This window comes from Periplaneta americana, chromosome 14 (genome assembly GCF_040183065.1).
Source record: "Periplaneta americana isolate PAMFEO1 chromosome 14, P.americana_PAMFEO1_priV1, whole genome shotgun sequence".
Classification (NCBI taxonomy): Eukaryota; Metazoa; Arthropoda; class Insecta; order Blattodea; family Blattidae; genus Periplaneta; species Periplaneta americana.
In genome coordinates this window covers 156,804,976-156,825,124 of record NC_091130.1, presented here as the reverse complement: position 1 = coordinate 156,825,124, position 20,149 = coordinate 156,804,976, and the positions used below count along the sequence as shown (strand labels likewise).

General features: G+C 35.7%; 1 protein-coding gene across 2 annotated transcripts in view; it reads right to left on the bottom strand.

Annotated features, from left to right (window-relative positions):
- Positions 1-1,482: 1,482 nt before the first annotated feature.
- LOC138713917 (ornithine decarboxylase-like) overlaps positions 1,483-20,149 on the bottom strand; it is a 73,006-nt gene continuing 54,339 nt past the window's right edge. For both annotated transcript variants that reach the window (XM_069846454.1, XM_069846455.1), the window contains exons 7-10: positions 18,196-18,493; positions 13,905-14,150; positions 12,531-12,739; positions 1,483-7,573 (exon numbers count right to left, since the gene is read on the bottom strand). In XM_069846454.1, the coding sequence (XP_069702555.1) occupies positions 7,318-7,573; positions 12,531-12,739; positions 13,905-14,150; positions 18,196-18,493 (1,009 nt within the window). In that variant the 3' untranslated portion in view covers positions 1,483-7,317. The remainder of the gene's footprint in view (positions 7,574-12,530; positions 12,740-13,904; positions 14,151-18,195; positions 18,494-20,149) is intronic.

The window sequence follows — 20,149 nt, the reverse complement described above, 5'->3', positions numbered from 1 at the left end:
TAAAACAATTGTCTTTAGAGACAATTAATATTAGGTACCCTCCACAAAACTGGCTTCATTTATACACCGACGGATCCTTGATCTCCAGAGAACAAGGTGCCGGTGCAGGTGTTACGTGCTCTCTCTTCTCACTTTATAGATCTCTTGGATATGGAACAACAAGTTTTGATGGAGAAATCATTGCAATAAGTGAAAGTCTCAGGAATCTTCTATGCCACATCAGTAAATTTAAAAATGCAGTTACTGTATATTGTCAGACTCCAAAGCAGCTATTCTATTAATAGTCTCTAAACACACACCTTCATCTCAAACAGCAGAAATAACTAAAATGCTCTCTCAATTAATATCATTCAATAAAAGAATTGTATTCCAATGGAGACCATCCCATTGTGGAATCCTGGGAAACGAGAATGCAGATGCTTTAGCAAAGAAGGGCAGCACTGCTACTTACAGACCTGTTACTAAATCTACGTATTACTCTGTGAACAGATTTATTAAATCTACATACTCAGACTTCAACAAACAAAATTTGATAACTCAATCCCAAGGGAAAAAATGGAACTCTCTGCATCAAAATCCACAGTTAATTCCCGATTTACCACGAAAATCGTCTGTAGCTGCATTTAGATTGGCAACAGGCCATGATTGTTTGGCCAAACACCTGCATAGAATTGGAATATATCAGTCCCCTAACTGCCCATTGTGCAACTCAAACCAAGAAATGGATTCGGAACACCTCAAAATCTGTGCTTCAGTGGCTGGTCATGATAATATCTTTGAAAAATATTGGAGTGCAAGAGGTCAAATGACTTCATTGTCAAACGCCTGGCATTAGAAAACAACAACAACACATTTTATAGTCAAATCATAGAATTCTGATTTGACTTTTATATTCCTTTAAATAAAAGCTGAAATTATGTGGTAGAATGCTAGCATCATCTTCTTAAAGCTGTAACAAAATAATGTTTTATACAATACAAAGGTACTTCAGTGTGAAAATTCAATGTGGGCCAGAAATGACTAACACATTTTGCCCTCATCAGGACCATAAATGCATGGCATGCGAACCACCACTTATCTTTCCTTCTGTAGGAAACATTATATGAATTTTAAAGCTTTAATATTCATTATTCTCGACTTGTTTCGAACCCACAGTTAACATGATACCCACAAAGCCACTGATGACTACAATGGTTGTTAATAAATTTCTCGTTTGAGACAACTACCACCATAAATCAATGTTTGTATAAAACAGGCATGGGCACTGTATACATCACAGACAAATAAACAGCGCATTTATTACTTGTGCAGTGATTCTACAAGTGTTAAGAGAGTGCATTCAAGAATGAAGTATAGAAGGAAGGACGAGGAATTCACTATGAAGGGTGTTAATAATAACACACGTAATTTTTTGTTACATCATATATATTGCACAAATTGCAATTTATTACATTGTTTGCACAAAAAGCTGCCTCTTCACTCGTTCCAAACCCATTGTCTTCCTTCACTCTACGACATTTCATCAAACTGTTATTTTAAGAGCCCCAAACATCACAGGGCAAATGCTATTTTCACATGTTTTCAGAGTCAACTTACAAAATATGTGATACTTTAATAATTTTGTTAATTACACAAAAACCAAAACAAGACCACAGAAACTAAGTATATAATATGCAGTAATATGTTTCTGTTCATTCATCAATTTGACATAAAGCTAAATGTGTTCAAAAACAAAACAAAAAATGTAATATAGAAGATACAACAAAGATGGAAATAAACTGTAGACGAGAAAATAATGGTCCTGGTAAAACTGTTGTTAAGAAATGTCTCAACTTCAAATGCATGTGATATTAACTACACACACCCCCTGTAACCATCTCTAATGATACACACATTCTTCACTGGAAAGAGGAATTTCACAGAAAGCACTTTCTGATACTTGTATCATGTTTCTCTCACATCTCAAATCCAAAGAATGGACAATTTACTTACAAGAAACAATGATTTATTATGATTTAAGTTTTACATTGTGGTCCTCGCACACGAAAATTTGATTTTAAGGCTTTCATTTTAGGTTGTTGTTTTAATACGACTGCAGAAACATGATGTAAGAGCAGATTCCACTTTCAAGTTAACAATTAAGAAAACTGTAACAAAAATGTTACATTAGGACATACAAAATCCTATACGTTGTGTCTACCGTGTAAAGGTAAAAGTTGGACCTTCGTAAAAAATATATGTATATCGATATATGTGTATCAAGGAAGAATGATAAATCAGGCCTATGTATTCTGGACAAATACCCCATTAACAAGCAGCAACGATACACAAAGACGTGAGATACTAGAACATGCACCGGCTTCAGGTGACGACATCTAGTACAACCAACTGACATGTTAGTATTCAAGTCCTGTATGTACCACGTGGAGTGAGAGCTGTGCTGTTTGAATTCAATTCATGTTGTCCCTTAGACAGAAGTAATTAACAGCTGATGGAACCATCTCAGAAGTATTCAAGTACTTCGTTTATGTGAGAAATAAGCTGAAATATTCAGACCTGCGCTGTACTTCATACACTGTCCGCCATGATAACCTCAATTTTGAATGATTATGTATCAAATTTGGGAAGGAAATGTATCCTCAACTTTGATAGGAGTAATGTGACCTACCAGGCATCACTGTTTGCGCTGAGGGTAGCCAGAAATGGTGTGAAACAATTGAGGAGAGTTCTTGCAAAAGTCGATAGATGCAGAAATTTTAGAAAGTGAATCACATTTGGTTATCGTATGTTTTCTACCTCCGGAATCGATCTATGAAATCAGATTTACTAAAACTTGATTCATACCGTATGTAGAGACTACCAAACCTTCCAGGTTTTTTTCAAAACTCGATAGATCCTGTCACTTAGTGTAATTTCTGTAAAATCTTGATTTCTGCATCTATCGACTTTTGCAAAAACGCTCCTCAATTATTCTCTCTCTCATTTCATTTGACAATTACCAATGAAAGACATTTCTCTCGCAACCATTTACTTCCTTTTACACTGTTGCCACATTATCAGATACAACAGGCAAGATACAGCCTGTCCAAGTCAAGTCTGCGAGTGGGGATATCGGCATGGAATGTAGAGGCAAAACACTGTTGCCACATAGGTCACTTGATGCTCAGATTTCAACGTGTGCACATCGTTTAAAATACACCACGGAGCGCACGCATTTTTTGTCCGTGTCTTCAGATAAAGGCAACAGTTACGCTGCCTCCCCCCTCATGCAACTTTCTCCCCTACGCTCACGCTTGCCAATCACAACGCCAAACCTCACTGTCAAGCAGAAGTAGAAGTACAGTCTATTTCAAAGCGTCTTAAATTGTTACCGCTCTATGAACCGAAGCGCAGTACGAAAACTTTGCTGTCATATGAGACTGTACTGATCTCCTCTCGTTACCGCCTCCTTTCACTACAGAACTGCCTCCAACTTCCCCTCTCGGCTCCCAGACTTAACTTGGTCGAGCTGTAGTTTATAAATACATGCTGAACATAGAATGTGATTCATTGCTTGTTGTTCCCAGCCTCAAAGAAAGTAGAAAAGTGGAAGTAGCTTTTGATTGTGTCTGAAGATGGTGAAGTGTGATGAGGACACAAAAACTGCCACTTCTGGCTAGCCCCTCTTTTAAAAGTTTTATTACTATGATTTCTTTTTTTACATATTAAATGAATTTAACATTAATGTGTACTGGAACATACATGAAGGTAAAAATCAAGTGTAGGTGAAGACACAAGAACATAATATTTAATTATATGAATTTCTTAACTATAAGAAAAGCAGATGACCAGATATTTGACTCAACTTTCATCGTCACTTTTGACTACCTTGTAATTATTCTTCCAAATCTTTAAATAATTGTGGAAAACGAAACATTTACAAAGAAAAGTATTCATTCTGAATTATTTATTCATTACAGCCATTTTGTAACATAAAAGAGACCATGTGATCTTGATGTGCTGAATTAGAGTACACCACCAAAAAGTCTCTACCAGGCTCAGTTTCTGAGATATAAAGTATATGAAGGGAAATATGTATAAATGTAAACATTTTAGTGTATGGAACTAAGCAGCAACAACCATAACTGAAGAAACCATTCTGTTGGCAAAGACTTGTATTTTGTTCTATAAAGAAGTACCTAGGAGGAAAAGCCTTGCTGAACAAAATTTTGACTTTCAGAGCAGAGAGAAAATGTATTTGAGGTAGTCTTTCATCCACTAGTAGTAAGACAGAACCCATCTATCTAGGAAGAAAGTGAGGGATAAAAGTGTGATTGAGTTAAGAAATGCCAATGAAGTTTTGTATTATGATGATTAACTTTCAACTAACTTAACATAGCTAAAATCAAATAACAGTATTAAAGGTTCACATGTTAACATACTGTATAATTATCCTAATATTTTCTCTTATGTTTTTAGAAAATTTATTCTGAAATCAGGCAGGAAAAATATTACACTCACTATTACAAAAGTTTACCAACTGTACTATGTTCACTGGGTGACCAGATTGGTTATACTCTTGCTTTGTAATTTTATGTCAGTGGCAAAAGAGAAAACAGAGAGCTATCCTTTTGCAGCTCTGATGATTTCTAGAACATTTTACCCCTCCCTAAAGAAAAATTAGTTTGAATGATAGTATATCTTCCACATCTTAGCCAGCAAGCAATTTGAACTAAATGATACAGGGTACAATCTCAACCTTTCAAAGCAACAGACCAAAATGTATGCTTAAAAACTGCAATAAAGGAACAAAATATGTTACTGTGTAGGAGCGTAATAATCAAATGAGACACAAAATGGATCAAGTGTTTGCAAAGACATAAGCAACTTGCTTCTTGGTTTAGAAAGTTGATTTACTAAATATTACTGCTTCTTGTTTTTATGGGACAGCTGAGACACAAAAAATCGTTATGAAATGAGGGTCTGGCCAGCACACATTCAGAAATGCGAGAGATGTTCCACTGATTGACCCAACTAAGGTTTACCAGTTTTGCACATCAAATTAAAATACTTGTTAAGGCTTTATGTGTGTGGATTTCTGCGTCTAAGAGAAGTATATCCAGCCATCTGTGAAGCTAAGTTGAAGGAGGGTGCTTTTGTTGGTCTGCAAATCAGGAAGCTGTTACAGATCATGCTTCTGATAAACCTGAATGGATTAGAAGTAATTGGGAGACAAGAAGGTCTCAAATTGTATATGTAGACTTGGTAAACAACTTTCTAAACAGGTATGTCTTTCAAATTTCATTTTCAACTCACATCTCGCCTTTTTCTCTGAAAATCTGCGTTCTGTTAGCAACTAAAAAGGAGAAGTTACCAAAGATGTTGTGATTCAGTCATGATGGTGAATCACTGCCAGTTTCTGTAGAGGGAACGTCTCAAAGACCTAAAGAGAAAACGAACAAAAAGCATTTCTGATGCAAGGTAGAAATTTTATGCTTTATTTCGAGTTTCTTGCGTACTTTATAAATGTGAAATTATATTTATTTTGTAGTCTTTAATTAACATATTCAATAAAGACCAATTTCTTGGTTGTTGTTGTTGCATTTTCGCAAATTCAGGCATATTAGGAGGAATCTCAATAACTCAAAAATCTGAACTAATTGCCTAATTAATATGGACTTTTTTCTCCCCCGAATTCAGAGAATCAAATTACCCTAATCGCGTATTTTGATCAAGCTTATCAAAAAAATAAAATAAAATTTGTTGACTAGTGTTACTGTAAATATTTTAAGAGTTTAAAGAAGAAATATGAGAATATCACTGACAGGTACAAATTTCCTGAGCCATAAATGGAATTGCTCACAGTCTGGTAGGCAAAATAGCAGTTGCCAGTACCTGACAATAGTACTTGTACAGAAACATGAATCACGAACCAGGAAATGTTATGTAAGGTCTGCTGGCTCAAGGCTTTAGCTGAGGTTGTATCTATGCCGTCCTAGGTTCTTATCCTGTCTTCAACTTGCTTTTTATCACTCCATGGTTCCACTTCTTTCCAGCCACATTTTTTTCTATTGCTTTCCCCAATTACCGTGTTCAGTATCTGTATTCTTTCTGAATCAGTTAAAGCCAATTTTCGTTCTACCTTTATTACAACCTAGCCCCATTCGACATATCTGTTAAATGAACTAAAACAGTGATACATTGTGCTATTCAGTAATTGCTCCACAGATTGTATTGTTGTTAATATTGTCATTGTGTTCCAGCCCTGTTATTACCTGTTAAAGCATAATACGATCCATTTTTTGTGTGTTCTATACATTGACTCTGGAAATTCTGTGGAATGTATCACTGAAAGTACACCAAATGCAGAAAAGGGGACAAGAAATTTTAATTAACCATAATATGTGGGGAAAAAAAACAGATGGCATATATGTATGATACCAAATTCAATAATATTAACAAGAACTCTCTCCATTGACTGGCTTCGATTCCCTCCAGATATGATCCAAATAAATCTACTCCTAAGACTATGATCGTATGGTAACCATTCAAAAATTTTTTTGCTAATTTCTGGACATCAATGGGATTAGATAAAGCTCTCTTTGTTAGATTGGCCTTCATCACTATTTAAGGGCTCTGTTTCAATTTTGAAAAATCATCTTTATGGATTTAACAATTAATGTATTTCATTTAAAAATTGATTGAAGATTGTGATAAGTATAAATTTAAATAATTTTAAATCTCATATTTTAGTGTATAAACGAAACATTTTACATTCCCTAAATTTAATTATTTATAACACTTTGTCCTTGTGTGGCAACCCTTTAATAAGGGAAGTTTGTAGCAACGAATTACTTTACATATGAAGAGTTTGCGGGAAAAACTATGAATGTCACATTTCTGTTAAGGATTAGATAATGATCTAATTGAGTCTGTAACTGCAGGATGCAGTGCGGTTTCTACAAAAAAAAAATAAAGCAAAGGATTACTGTATTCGTGGTGATAATTCTCTTTTTTACCATTTTTCATAAGAACAACATTAAATTTCGCAGTGATTCATTGAATTAGATAATGACATCAACCTTAACAAAACTGTGACATTCATTGTTTTTCACGCGAGCTCTTCATATGCTAAAGTTAAGGAAAATATTTTTTTTGATGCCCATACTAAAATTAATGTATGAAAAGTAGATGAAAACACAGTCGTGTGGTATTTCAGTGTGAGATTCATAACAGTGGCTTCCCGTATGTATAACGTAGGTCACATGAGCGGAACAGCAGTTTTCTGTCAGCTTACTTCTGGACAACATGAAATGACTCAAAACCTAGCACCGTTATTTAATTGATGGGCCCAACCTCTACATAGTCGAATCGGAAAGGTGATGCCGGAGTAGAGGAATGATCAACGACTCCTTCCTCCATAGAAGAGCCAGATTCGAAACCCAGTTCCTGGTGGCACAGCGTCGGTCGAGGGGACAACTGTATGGCCCAATCTTCCATCTGTCCATCGTCAAGCCCAATCCGCTTGATGGCCAGTGTGTTCCCCATCACAAAGTGGTCTTCATTCACAGGTAGCACGTCCTTCAGCATATACCTAGCAAGAGTAAACAGTTACCATGACAGGCTGGAGAACCAATAATTCATTATCATGCATTCTGCTAATACGAGTTAATTATAATTAACATTCTGAAGAGATACCAAGGTCAAATAATTGTACCAATGCATCTGAATAAGAGATGATAGTGGTAGTACAGGTAGTTAATGGTAGTGGCCAATGTGGTAACAGTAGTAGTGATGGAGGTAGCAGCAGCAACAATATTACAGTAGAACATCGATTATCCAAAACAATTGAGGACAGGGAGTGTTTGGATAACTAATCATTTCCGAAAACAAATTGTAGTGGTGTCATAGAAACAGTATGAAACAAAGAAACATTGATATTAAACACAAAACTGTACATATACTACTAGGTTCAAAAAGTTACCGGAATTTTACTACCATTTTTCGTATTAATATATAACAAGGGATATTATACACTTGTTTTGTTGGTAACATTGAGGATGTCATTTCCTTAAAGTTTGTTGGTAATGGCGATTGTTGGTTTTGAGTTGTAGGCAATTGTTTATCATAGTGTTTTGTTTGCTCGTCGCATTTTTTAATTATGTCCACAGAGCAACGTACAAACATCAAGTTCTGTGTTTTGTTACACAAAACTCCTGCAGAGACATTAAGATTGTTGGAAGAAGCATATGGCGAAGCAGCAATGAAAAAAACTCAAGTGTATGCCTAGCATAAACGCTTTTCTGGTGGCCGCGATAGCACGCAGTGGCCAATCAACAACTGCAACAAATGAAGCAATCGCTCAGCGTGTGCGTAATGTTGTGAGGGACGACCGACGTAAAACCATAAAAGAGATAGCAGCAGAGGTCGGAATATCAGTCGGAAGTGTGCACAATGTTCTTCACAAGCATCTCAACATGCATTACGTGTCTCAGAAGTTAGTTCCGAAAATGTTGTCGGCAGAACAGAAAGAAACAAGAATGACTCTTGCTGGGGACATGATCAGTATGGCTGATGAAGATTGTGATTTCTTAAACAAAATTATTGCTGGTGATGAAACTTGGTGCTACTTGTACGACCCAGTCCCTAAACGACAGTCATCTGAGTGGAAATCGAAAACATCTCCTCGGAAGCAAAAATTTCCTAGGGACACTTCCAAAGGCAAAGTTATGTTGGAAGTTTTCTTCGACTCTCAGGGTCTCATCCACCCACGAGTTCATTCCAGAAGGTCGTACCGTAACGAAAGAATTGTACGTAGAAATCCTCCGTCGCCTCCGGGACGCAGTGAGAAGGAAACGTCCAGAAAAGTGGGTAGAAAACAACTGGTTCCTTATGCATGACAATGCACCTGCTCATCGCGCAATTATTGTAAAGAATTTTCTTGCCAGGCACAACATAACTGCTTTGGATCATCCACCATACTCTCCTGATCTCTCACCACCTGATTACTTTCTGTTTCCCCGTCTGAAAAGTCATCTGAAAGGACGGAGATTCAATGCTGAAGAGGTTATCGCAAACGCGACGAGAGCACTAAGACGGGTTTCACAAAATGGCTTCCAGGCCTGCTTCCAGGAACTCTACACGCGTTGGCAAAAGTGTGTTGTTGCGGAAGGCAACTATTTTGAAGGGAATGCTGTAGAATAGTGTTTAAGGTACGTTGTTTCTATGATACTAGCAAATTCCGGGAACTTTTTGAACCTAGTAGTATTATATTTAGTATCACACATCTTACAAATAAAACAGAGAACTGACAAGTTCAAAACGGTCATTAAAATTAGTCTACAGTTTAGAAAAAGAAATCCAATTCCCAACCCCTCCCCCCTTCAGAGGTGACTCGTTCTTTTTGCCGTCAAATCTCGCGCAAATTTGAATTTGTCGACTGAAACGCTTTCAGTTAACCAATGTTTCAGTTGATCGCTATTCGGATAATCGATCCTCTACTGCAGTTACAGTGCTGGTAGTATAGTAAAACTTATTTAATTTATTTCACATTTAACCTTGGGAGATATGAAATGTTGTTTGTACATTTACGGTCTTACTAATAAAAACTCTATATACAGACGTTTAACTGTCTTATACAATGAGTAGCTCGTTTATAAGTTGTGTGTAAATTCCTTACTAATAATCACTACATACGTCGTGTATAACAGTATAACTGTTACACAGCTACGTCATAGTTTCGTCATTACTTCGTTACAAAAGGTAATAGAATATCTGAGGTTCTCTATTGCATCCGGTAGAGCGCTCTAGTGTGGCGTGTTAAGTATCGACAGTACAACTGGCTCTAATCAATTGCCACACTACATTTTGGTCAAAGAGTACAAGCTACAGCAATATTATTCTAAAAATTCTATGATCTTTGGTTTGTTCTTCTGTGGTTACAAGGTAACCATCATCATAAAATGACAGTCGATACGAACAGCTGTTAAAGGGGCGGCCATTTTTTCCCTATATACAACACTTAAACAAGGGGTCTCGCGTATATAACTACTGCAAAGCAATTCCCATTGTATAGTTACAGCCTGTTTATACGTCCATAGCTTATTCACGGTTTATTAGTAACATTTTCTGTCTCAACTCTGCATAAGTCTCGTATAAAAACTATACACGGTTTATTAGTAAGACTGTTTAAATAAATTTTGGTCGAATTTAGGTTTGCCATGAAAATACAACATGTATTCATTGTTAAGATCCAATTCTATACTGTCCATCCATAAACCACAAAAGAAGTAAATTAAAATCATCAGTACCAGTTGCAGAAGACACAGCCCTGCAGTATATATTGACTACACTCCAACTCAGGCTACTAGCAACAGGCATCTATAATGAACACCGATCAAAATACCCCTCATTTCTCGTGAAAAAACAACAACTGAATAGACTACAGTGGACTATAGTGAACTTTATGTTGTCGGCAAACAGCTGGATACATTAAGAAGATTGATTGATTGATTGATGATGTAAATGAACAAATTATGGAAGAGTTATCACAATTTGAGGGCAAGCAGTCCAAAATAACTAACCCTTTTTATTTTTTTGTAAAATAATCACACGTTATTAAATGAAGAACACATGTGCAGAAGAAGGTAAGTCAAAGTCGTAAAATTTTCTGGATTGAAGCTACAAAGTGAATATATCAGCCAGCTAAGATTTCCATAAATAATCTTACATTCTTTAAGAATATGTGTTACCTATATTGAGCACTGCATTATAGACTCAAAGATGGCTAGAAATTTTAATAAATTGTAGTCTTTAAATGCTATTTCAGATGTTATTTCAGTTATGTTTCACATAAAAGTACAAGGTGGGACATGGGATATAACCTATTTTTAAGTTAGTATCAATAACAATATATATGACGTTATCGTTATTGTTGCATTGGATTTAATATGCAACATGGCTAATTGGAGTATTCAACATCGTCTGTTTGCAGTTGAAACATGACAGTGTGGTGCATGTGCAGTGGTCACTTTGATGATGATTTGGCGATAACCGAGGCAGAGGACCAGTTTCAACTCATAAAACAATTCTCTCATGGGTGAATAAGTGGAGGGAATCAGGTTCAGTGTGCAATGCAAAGACAACTGGACCAATGCAAACTGTACACACTCCTGACAATATTGAAACTGCATTTACAGCAAAGTTCAACTTGCTCAGCACAAAGACACGCACTCACCCTAAACTTATCAAATTGCAGCCTATGCCACATACTGCCTCTTGATCCTTCATTTCATCCCTACAAAATGCAAGTTGTTCAACAAGTAAATACTAATGACAAATTGCATCGCTTACATTTTTGTCGACAAATGCAGGAATTAATTCAACAAGATTCATTGCTACTGGACGTGCTACTGATGTCTGGTGAGGATAATTTCCATGTTTCTGGGTTTGTAAATGATAATCCAAGACTGAGAGCTATCTTGTAACATGCATAAATAAATGAAGAGTCCACTGCAAGAATGATGGATGTCATTTGGAATACATTTCTCAGGAGAAGCAATTGAAAGTTTGAAATGCTTAACTGTGATTTTCCGATCATTACTGGACAATGACTATCAGTGTTAATGCCATATAACTCTCTATGTACATTCTATCTGTCTTACTAATAAACCGTGTATAGTTTTTATACGAGACTTATGCAGAGTTGAGACAGAAAACGTTACTAATAAACCGTGTATAAGCTATGGACGTATAAACAGGCTGTAACTATACAATGTGAATTGCTTTGCGGTAGTTATATACACGAAACCCCTTGTTTAAGCGTTGTATATAGCGAAAAAATGGCCGCCCCTTTAACAGCTGTTCGTATCGACTGTCATTTTATGATGAGGTTTACCTTGTAACCACAGAAGAACAAACCAAAGATTATAGAATTATTAGAATAATATTGCTGTAGCTTGTACTCTTTGACCAAAATGTAGTGTGGTAATCGATTAGAGCTAGTTGTACTATCGATATTTCAACATGCCACACTAGAGCGCTCTACCGGATCCAGTAGAGAACCTCTGATATTCAATAACCTTTCGTAAGAAGTAATGACGAAACTATGACGTAGCTGTGTAACAGTTATACTGTTATACACGACGTATGTAGTGATTATTAGTAAGGAATTTACACACAACTTATAAACAAGCTACTCATTGTATAAGTATAAGACAGTTAAACGTCTGTATATAGAGTTTTTATTAGTAAGACCGTATATGTCTTAAGCTATGCTTTGACAGTCTTGGTTCATTTTCGACAAGAAAGTGACATCCATCATTCTTGCAGTGGAGTCTTCAAATGTTTTGTTCTTTTGAAAGAAAATTATTTTACTTTCAAAACAGATAGTTTCCCATGCCCCACCCTATGTAAGTGAAGTTTTACTATAGTACTGGTGAGGAGAGTATAGTTGTGGTGGTACAGGTGACTCATTAATTACAGACAGGTGTTTGAATTCGGGAAGCTAGTTTATGCAATCATTAAGAGGCAATTCAGAATGTAGCACTCACCACACAGACTCATCAACGACAACATGGACTTTTGGTATAGGGAAACCATTGAAAGTCCCAGCCACGGGTAAGCTGTAGGCACCCATGTCTTCAAATATGATCCAGTCCCCAATTGACATCACTGGCAGCAGAGCTTCTTCTATAACTTGATCCAAACCATCGCAAGTCGGGCCCCAGATTGATGACGGAACAAGTTTCCCCATATGAGCCTGAAGATGAAATTAAAAGTAAAATTTTCACTTTGTGGGAACCCGTGCCCAAGTGCAACTCCGGATTGGCAGGCAAGTACCTTAGCCGACTGAGCTACACTGGTGTCTTACAAGTATCATTCATAGAAAAGGAGTGGTAAGCACAATAAGCGTCAGGCTGCAGTGTAAAGGCTGGTTCACAATAAACCGGGAACGAAAACCAGAATGAAAACGAGAAGCAGAGGACGTGAATATGAAAATTTTTTATTCACAATAAACCGAGAACGTAGACGACTATGCATATCGATATGTATGTCAATAACGATATGTAAAGTCGATATTACGCATTCTGATGTTATTTGTGTATAATTGACCAATGGCGTTCTCTCATGAGTACAAGGCAGCCAACATAAACACAGGTTAACAAACTTCGAAATTTCACCTGAAACATTTCATTAGGTATGGTACTATAAATATGCCCACGCATCTTTATTTTAAGAATACCATAACGTAAAATAATTAGAGAAGAAACATTTGTAATAGAACAAAAATGAACACAACAGTAGTTATTGAATTGAAGCATGAATATGTAGTGTGTAATACAACCAATACAGTAATAAAATATTATTCACTTCCGATCGGTGTTCAAAGCCACGTATTCTCCTTCATTTTCTCATCTTTATACGAGGCGCGCCGCTTATTGTAAATGTGAGGATTTCAATATTAGAATCTCATCAAATAAAACTTGCTCCATGATGCACAGCACAGAACAAAATAATGCATAGGTTATGTCACGGTCTTCTTGCTACAAAATATACGACGACAAAATAGCTTTTAGATGGCAATAAAATGAATCTAGTGGGCTGTGATCGGAAACGTGAACGGCGAAGTTGAAACTTGGCCAACTCTCCGTTCCCGATCTCGGGCTCAGCAAGCTTTTCATTAATTGTGAATGCTCACATTTAAATGTACACATTTTAACAATTTTACCGTTTTCGTTTTCGTTCGGATTCTCGTTTCCGGTTTATTGTGAACCAGCCTTAAGCCTTTGGGTGCCTCCTCCGTAAAAGAGAGAGAGAAAAAAAAAGCATTACTTGTGAAGCTCTTCAAGACATAGGCTATAAATTTACTAAAATCAGCTCAACAGAAGGAAGTTCTCAAAAGACTCCAGAAGAGCAGGGCTTACATTGAGTGGTAGCGGTGTCACTTTAGCATGGTCATACAGCAGGATGTTGAAGCTGCCGTACACGCCATCGTTGATGTAATACATTATATGAGCCAGTTCGTCATTAATGGGGACCTCTCGCTTGGAGTGGATGTTGGTTGCAAGAGTGAAGGCTGACGCAACATAGAATCGGCCCGGCTCAGAAATAACCCGCACTCCTGGGTCAGGGAAGTACTCCTCCAATGCAGAGTTCACCACGTCCGCTATCTGTCAACAGATTATAACAAGGCAAAGATCAGATTGTTTACAGTACGTATATGGAAAGATAGACAGTCTTCGACGTTTTTCCTGACAACAAAATAAAGCTAAATACAATCATTTTATGTCTCAGAAATCACATATCATAATAGAGACTGGATTAATCTTGCTCAGAATAGGGACCAATGGTGGGCTTATGTGAGGGCGACAATGAACCTCCGGGTTCCTTAAAAGCCAGCAAGTAAGAAATCACACACATTGTAAAAAAATGCTAGATACAATGCCCAAGTTTAATGCAAATCTGCAATCTTCACAAGGGAAGTACAGTAAAATTTCTTTTATATGTATCAACACATTTATGCGTTTTTCACACTTTCCCAGCAAAAGTCCTATAATTTTCATGTTAAGGGGCAGCGAAGCATGGACACTGAGGAAAGCAGATAAAAGCAGAATAACGGCTTGTGAAATGCGATTCATGAGAAGAACAGCGGGCTATACTAAATGGGATCTGAAAAGACATTGTGAAATTTTAAAGGAACTAAAAACTCAACCAGTTTTAGATTACATTGTTCAATATCAGTCTAATTGGAAACATCATTTGGAAAGAATGAGTAATAGTAGACTCCCAAAGGCAATTTATGATTATGTACCACATGGTCAAAGATCTGTGGGTCGTCCTGCTAAGAGATGGCATAACACTTGTCAGGCAGAAGAAGAAGAAGAAGAAAAAGAAGAAGAAGATAGGTGAAATTTTAGCCATTTTCACTCAAAAATCGCATTTTCGTTTTTTTTTTTTTTATAAAAAATGAATCAGCAATCTCTTATTTATATGTTGAGCAAGTTTCAACCCTCTGCAGCGCTCGAAAGCATAACAATTATGCAATATAAATGGCTGCACCCTTGAACTTCAATCCCATGCAAGTTCCAAAAGCTGTTTTCTCACACTTCTTTTTCAGCACATTTCGTCAGGTTCGAAGTCTAAAGTCTCTTACAATTTTGATGCTAGGAACATGAAATTTTTACTGCATGTTCTATACACTGTGGTTAACGAAATATCACATGAGTTTTATGGTTAAATGAATATTTTCTTAAAATAAAAAATGAAATATTTATAGTGGCAATGGAAAGTTTCTATTTTTTTGGTATGCAGTGGTTATAAAATTTTTTCCTCTTTTTGTAGTAAATATATAGGAAAACTAATACGTGACTTTTTTCTAAATATGCCACTGGTCTTGCAAAAAAAAAAAATTTCAAACATTTTACTGAAAAATTGAGCGACACATTTCATTTTGAAATATGTAAATTTTTGAGAATATTTTTGTTAATACCTCAGAAACTAATTCACTCACAGAAATGAAATTTCACCACATCATTATCTATCACACTGTGATTGTGTACAGAAAATCAAGGACGTAGCTTGAAAAATGTAGAAAATAGAAATTTCACCCATCATCCCCCTTAACTTATTTCCGTTACAGGTTTTTCGTTTATTCGTTTTTTTATACTTATAGTATATGATCATATTTTAAACCCTGGGAGATATGAAACGTCATTTATACATCCTAAATCAATTTTATGATACCTTGGAAGATCTGGATTTCGCTGATGATATCTGTTTTTGCTCTCCCATAGTTTTGGTGACATGCAGAATAAAGTTAATACTTCATTAGAAGTAATAAAAGAGGCTCATATGAAAATAAACGTAAAGAAAACTAAAGAAATGAGATTAAATAGTAAAAAGACAGATAAAGTTATAATAAATAATAATACCATTGACACTGTTCAAGAATTTAAATATTTGTGTAGTATAATTGACAAGGATAGTGGAGCCTTTGAGGATGTAAAGAACCGAATAAAAAATGCAGATAGTGCATTTGTCCAGTTGTACCCAATATGGAAATCTTATATTATATCTAGATCTACAAAAATTAAAATCTTTAACAGTAATGTGAAATCAGTCTTATTATATGGCTGTGAGAGATGGAAAACAAGTAAAATTATACAAAATAAACTGCAAACATTGTTAATAGATGTTTACGAAGTATCTTAAAAATTAGATGGCCAGATATAATCACAAACTCAAAACTATGGAAGATAACAAATCAGAAAGAAATCACAAAAGAAATCAAAAGACGAAAGTGGAATTGGATAGGGCACACAATCAGGAAAGAAGATGGAGCAGTAGAAAAAATGCTTTGGATTGGAACCCCCAGGGTAGTAGAACAAGAGGAAGGCCAAAAAATACATGGAAGAGAACAGTTTTGGAGGAAATTGCTAGGGAGGGGAAAACATGGAGCGAAGTGAAGAAGTTGGCTACAAATAGGGTCCGATGGAGGCACTTTGTGAATGCCCTATGCTCCTCATGAGGAGATACAGGAGTTTGATTGACTGATTGAAATCAATTTTGCTCAAAATTAGATTTTCCATGAAAACGCAAAAATGCAAAAATACAGCTACATGTTCATCATCAAGATACAGTCCACTTTGAAGTTCATGTAAATTCAAAGCTGCCCGTGCTTGTCCTCAACAATCTTGTGACCTTTAATGATATGAGTGCTTTAGAAACAGTGAAACATTTTGTAACACATCATGATGTGACTGAACAAATTATGGAACAGTTATCAGAATTTGAGAGCATGGTTTATTCCTTACAAGCAAGCAATCCAAAATAACTAGGGAAACGTGGACAATAGATGAGCAATAATTTCAGTGTCATTTGTTTTGCCGCATACCACAGAATCATCATAATACTAATAAATCATAGTCCATACTGTTCAAATATTTACCAAAACACTTCGAATCTTGATATTTATAAGAATTATGATTTTTCTTTAACGACTTTAGAAGAAGATTTTATATTCCATTATCTATTTAACTTACATTAGAGCTATTCCATCTCAAATCGACCGAAATACAGAGAAAATTGACCTTACAATTTCTAAATACAATGAAATTTTTTTTTGTACGTAGAGAACTGTGATACAATGCTTTGTGCAAAGTTTGAGGCATCAGAACTTCATAGTGTTTAAATTAAAAATATTTAAATTTATCGTATTTTCATAAAATTAGCAACTTTAAACTGTTGTGGCTCTGAAACCCTTTCACCCAATGATCAAAATCATGGTTTATTTTGATGCTGAGAAATTAAAGTTTATATTGACATATAAACAGATTCTCTTACTTTTTATGGAAATGGAGAAATTTAGATTTTTCCTCATTAAGATGCCTTTGGCCAGGAAAAAATATTTTTAAAATATATAGTTAGATTCCGCATTGAAAGTACAAATAAACACATATTTTTTACTGATGGTATGTTGATAAGGAAGTATTGAAAATATCAAATGAAGAAAATAAATAGTACGCGCGTGAACTAACCAGCTGACTGTGAGGCGGGAGCTAGCCGAGGTAAGCAAGGCCAGGAGATATAAACACGTGATGTGTCGTCTAGCAGCACATGGCCGTACTAGTTTTATCACAGGTTTTCATAAACACAGAAGTAAAATGACGCCCAACGCTCGCTTATCTTCAGCTCTCGGCCAGTGCGTGCGGTACTGCGCCGTTCAAGTCCAGGCGTGTGAAAATAATCTATTTAATACCCTCGAAACTTATTGCCGAGCCACTAAGCAAACAATGCCGAATCCCTCTTAATAATGCAAGTTTTTTTCTCAATGTTTTTTTATATTTTACAAATGGCCGAAAAGCCTAAAAGTAAGTAAAATCAGATTATCTGTCTCTCTGTGTACAATAAAAGGATTACTTCTTAACATAACCTACCAAATGTCAGCTTCAAAATGAGCTCTCGTTCAATGTTCTGCAGTAAATGGTTCCAGAGTTCTGAGCGCTGAAAGAGGCTTGTTTTTATAAAATACGCTAAATTTGTCGCTCAATAGTACGAAAACCGTTTGACTTTCGATAGTATATTTTTGAAAATGCACTCTCTTCAGCATCTTGTATAAGTAGGAAAACAATTAGAGTATAAAAAAAATGCGAGGTTTTTTACTGATCGATTTCATATGGAATAGCCCATTAGCGTAATTCTTCATTTATCTATTACCTTATCAATGGAGGAGCCTTTGTTGCCTGGAAAGCCACCACCAATATCCAAGAGGTTTAAATTATACCCAAGAGATTCTGCGAAGTTGAAGACCATTCTGGCTGCAGATATGGCTCGACGGAAAGCCGGTGGATCGCCACAGCCGGACCCAACATGGAAACTTACACCCACGACTTCGAGCCCGAGAGAATGGGCAACTTTCAGCAAGCGAGGGGCTTCGATCACTGCATCACAGCCGAATTTCATCCCAAGTTCACACTGTACAATAGCCGCATCACAGCGGATACGAATCACCAATCTGTGACACACAAAACAGACCAGCTGCAATAATATCTCTACAATCTCTTGTCACAGGGTTTCTAGAACAAAAACCTTCTTTAAGAATCAAGTGTGCATAATAATTAACATTTAATTATATTTCCAACTTCTTCAATAATTTCTTTACCTTTTATCAAAAGATTCTCTTAGGATGACTTACTGATAGAGGAGTGATTTTTTTTGGTCCTATATGCGAAATGTGTAAAAAACTTAATTTTATCCATGGAACATGTAAATCTCTTAGTGGAAGTCCAAAATTAAGTGAAATATATCCGCGAATTTTCGCAAACTTGATAGAAAACCACGAAATTACTTCATAATCACGATACTGTCTTAAAAATATATAATAGTTTAATATGAAGTAAATTAGAGTACGCATCTATAGTTTGGAACTCTCACTATCACTCGCACTCGGTCATTCTAGAGAGAGTACAGAATAAAATCCTAAAACTGCTATATATAAAAAAACATTCATGTTACAACATATTCCAATCTCATTAATTCATGCTTGTTGAATTTAATGTACCATCTCTCAGTAGTCGCAGGATAAGAGCACAACAAATGTATTTGTTCAAAACCATAACTGGCTTAATAGACAACCCTGATCTTCTACAGCTAATTAGTTTCAATATTGGTAAATCAAATTTGAGAAAGCGATCTCTCTTTTATTTACAGACAACAAAAACACTATCTCATTAAATGTCTCCACTTTTATTAATGCTTCGAACTTACAATCATCTATCAAATAAACAGGATTTAGATTTTTCGTTACCGTACAATATGTACAAGAAAAAGTTATGTAAAGCATTACTTGAAACACATGTTCTATGTTGGTGAGTTTTTTGAATAAATGAATTGAGCCTATTGGGCCTGCCGTGTAGTGCTGTATATTGAATTTATTAACACAGTGTTGTATTTGCTCTGCAATTTGACAATTATAGCTACGCCTACATTTTGCCTTTTTGGCTGTGATGTCTGTACTTGGCTCTTTTTGATTTGTTTTTATTTGGTGTTTTTCATTTATATCTGTATCTGTGTCTTTTATTTAGGTGGTATCTATTTGTTTTTTTTTCTTCTCTTTTCCATTTTTAATTTGTAATTACACTTGTATCTGTTTTACCTCTTTTTTCGTGTTGTATGCAATTCTATGTTTTTTTTATTTGTATTGTCTATTGTAATTGGGGCTTTGCCCTGTTATGGACATAAATAGATAAATAAATAAAATAAATAAATATTAAAAAAAAAAAGATTTTATGTAGAATTTTCACGAAAAATGACTCTTTCTTCCAAATGAAATGTGAAAATTTTCTTTGTTGTAAAATATATACCGTATACATAAACATTTTTACTTATTTGATCATTTAGCATTACATGTGCGTGATATCTGGCAACGATGTACACATAATTTCAGGGAGCAGAGCACGCAGACAACGGTTATCAGAGTCCGTTGATATCCAGCGTACAGCAATTTGCACTGGACAGGCCAACAAATCAGCCATTGTTATTCCAGCGCACACTATTTTTCATATACAGTTTATAGAAAATGAATATAGCCTAAATCAGAGACAAATATTTTTAATTTTAAGGCCCGCATACACTGACCTGAATTGAGTTTTACTTTAAATATTGCTATCCC